The sequence below is a fragment of the Cynara cardunculus genome (genome assembly GCF_001531365.2).
Source record: "Cynara cardunculus var. scolymus isolate 2C chromosome LG 11, CcrdV1, whole genome shotgun sequence".
In the NCBI taxonomy this organism is placed as follows: domain Eukaryota; kingdom Viridiplantae; phylum Streptophyta; class Magnoliopsida; order Asterales; family Asteraceae; genus Cynara; species Cynara cardunculus.
This window is the reverse complement of record NC_037538.1, coordinates 14,067,314-14,070,419: the sequence shown is the minus strand read 5'-3', so window position 1 is coordinate 14,070,419 and position 3,106 is coordinate 14,067,314. Positions and strand designations below refer to the sequence as shown.

Genomic DNA, 3,106 nt, shown 5'->3' with positions numbered 1-3,106 from the left:
TATATATATATATATATATATATATATATATATATATATATATATATATATATATGGGTCCAATCAAGAGAGAACTCGATTGTTTGTGATAACTGTGAGATTCAATCTCAATCACACATTATTAATAATCAATCGTTATAATTAAACATATTAATTTTGGTAATTATTCATTAATTTTCAAATAACTTAAAGTTACTGATAATATATAGGGGCAAATTAGTCTTTTAAAAATCTCTCTGCTCTCTCCCCCTCTCTCTGCGACCAATAATTTCTAACAGTAAAACACAAAACAAATATGATATATACTGTGATACCCAAGAATTTATAACAATAAGACACAAAACCAATTGTGTTACACATTGTGATACCACTGAGATAACGTTTTGAACATGGTTGATAATAGATGTGATCTAAGTTTTAGGCCACACACAACCACAATGTGATACACGACTATGATACAATTTTGTTGAGATAATTAAGTAAACCAAATTTGATAACTATTAAATAAGAAAAAACATTTAAATTATAATTAATCATTTTACTAAAATGCCCTTTACCTATTAATAAGGTAATACAATTAATATCATAAAACGATTGGATCATATTGGATATCACGGTTACCACAAACTAATTAATTCTCATTTGATTAGGCCTTTGTATATATATTGAAATCCCCTTCTCTTCTCAAGGACTTTTGTGTAAAGCAATCCAATGAGATTTCACATATTATTCACGCAACACAATTGTTTTTATGTGTATACTTAAGTCCTATAAAATGGTCTATTAAAACATTTAGACATATTTGTCTTATTATAAAACCGATTTGTTACAGTGACGTACTATTGACTCGTTTTGATGGGATTTGCAGTCTATCCCTCGACAAATCTATCTTAGTACGACACGAAAGCGACTGATACGATGGCCCGTTAAGGAAACCGAACAATTGCGCGATAAGAAGCATCATGTTACTTATTCTAGCAAGAACCTTAAAGGAGAATCATTATTTGAAGTTTCAGGCATCACAGCCTCACAGGTACTTCTCTCAGCCACCAATTTCAACTCTCAAACACTACAACAAAATGGGTCTTTTACGATGCCCCAACCATTATTGATCATCACGATATACACTACTAAACAGAGGACTTTTAAAGACGGAATATTCCGCTGCTGATAAGTGGTGAATTGGTTAAAGTCAACGTTTGACCCATACCCGCAGACCCATTTTGTTGTAGTACAAAACTCAAAACATTTATAGGACCAAAAACCACGGTCCTAAATTAAATGACCCGTTTTGTTGTACTGAAGATATCGGTTTTCTTAGCCCTTGATGCATTGATCGATTTCATCGTGCCTAACTAGGTTGACATAGAAGTCTCCTTTATGCTCCCGAAACTAGAAGAGGTCGAGGTTTTGGACCCCAATTGGAACGATCCTCAACTTCTTTGTAGCGCAAAGACAGCAACGGTCGGTGGTCGAGCTGGACCATTTGGCTTATTGGTTATGGCTTCTGAAAATTTGGCTGAACAAACCGCAGTCTTCTTTCGTATATTCAAAGACAACGATCAATTTGTTGTTCTAATGTGTAGTGATCAAAGCAGGTTCATTCAATTCTCATACTCTCATATTGATCAATATTAAGACCTGCAATCTTAATTGGTTCAATGTTTACTTCCTTCAAGGGAGCCACTACAAAAAAACCGGATTTAGATGACTCCAAAATTGGGTTTATAAGACATTCTAAATTCTAAGTGTCCTAATAGAACTCTTTATAGGATTTAGTTTATAGGACCAAAAAAATAAAATGTCATATCTAAAAGTGTTGTAATAAGTTTATATGACCTTTTTTAACGTCGTAATAAGTTTTTACGACACTATTAATATAAAGCGTCTTGTTAGCAACTATATGGGACACTATTTGAAAAATTGTCCTATAAAAATAAATGTCCTATAAAAATTGAGTTTATAGGACATTTTCTCAAAAGTATTCTATAAAGTTGCTAATGCGACATTTTGTATTAAAAATGTCTTCAAAAACTTGTTAAGACGCCCAAAGGCGTCGTATAAACTTATTACAACACCTTTGGATGAGACGTTTTATATTTTGGTCCTATAAATTAATTCATATAAAGCGGTCTATTGGGACGCTTATTAACGGTGTCTTATAAACCCAATTTGTTGTAGTGTCTTTTCGGTTCAATGTTCGTGATTTAAACCTTTGCATGTCATCCTTGAGACAAGGTATCGATAAAACTATATACGGAGCTTTTATCCACATAGATCGTAACGACAAAATGATTTCACTTGGGAGCTTGGTATGAAATCCTTATATGTTTGACTTCTTGCAGATTATATTACTTTCAAAGTTACGTACGAGTTTTTCTAATTCTTGTTATATTTGCGCTTTTCAGATAGATCATTCGGTGATTGAGAGTTTCGGAGGCGAAGGCAGAGCATGCATTACGGCAGAGTTTACCCGCGATTTCTCGAGCATAAAGAAGCCCATATCTATGCTTTTAACAATGGAAGTCTTGATGTTGTTATTCCAAAGTTAGATGCTTGGAATATGAAGAAGGCCAAAGGCAACTCATGAGAAAAAAAATAGGTTTGCCAAAAACACAGGTCTTTGCAATTTGGGGGGGGTCGGTGAACGGACTCGTGAAGAAAATTATGAAAACTAATTGTTTACTGAAATGTTTGGGGGTAATTGGGGCCGATACGAGCTCATAATAAGTTTACATAACTGAACAAGCATTAGGATTCTCGTCACTAAATATTGTATACATAGGAGTTTCACCCAAAGTATCAGATATCAATGGATCTACATCTGGTTGCTGAAATGCTTCTAATTTATGTTCTTCATCGTCATTTGAAATATTCTCAAATTTATACGCCAAAATCATTTCTACCGTCTTTCCCGTCTTCTGCAATTTCTTCAAAACTTTGGCCGGATCGATCTTCCCCATTATCATAACTTCATGATTTACGATATCTGTTGTGAACTTCTCGACCCCTTAATTCAAACCGTTCAATTTTCAGTTTCATGATATCAAAACTCCACTTGAGGTGGCCACTACAAGAAAATAGGGTTTATATGATGCAAAAAATG

The 3,106-nt window shown here is 33.8% G+C and overlaps 1 protein-coding gene across 1 annotated transcript in view; it reads left to right on the top strand.

Annotated features, from left to right (window-relative positions):
* LOC112521766 (beta-fructofuranosidase, insoluble isoenzyme CWINV1) overlaps window positions 1-2,590 on the top strand; it is a 4,415-nt gene extending 1,825 nt beyond the window's left edge. Inside the window, 5 exon segments of the mRNA XM_025130761.1 lie at window positions 869-1,033; window positions 1,360-1,598; window positions 2,222-2,312; window positions 2,409-2,460; window positions 2,463-2,590. Coding sequence (XP_024986529.1) covers window positions 869-1,033; window positions 1,360-1,598; window positions 2,222-2,312; window positions 2,409-2,460; window positions 2,463-2,590 — 675 coding nt within the window.
* The last annotated feature ends 516 nt before the right edge of the window (window positions 2,591-3,106 follow it).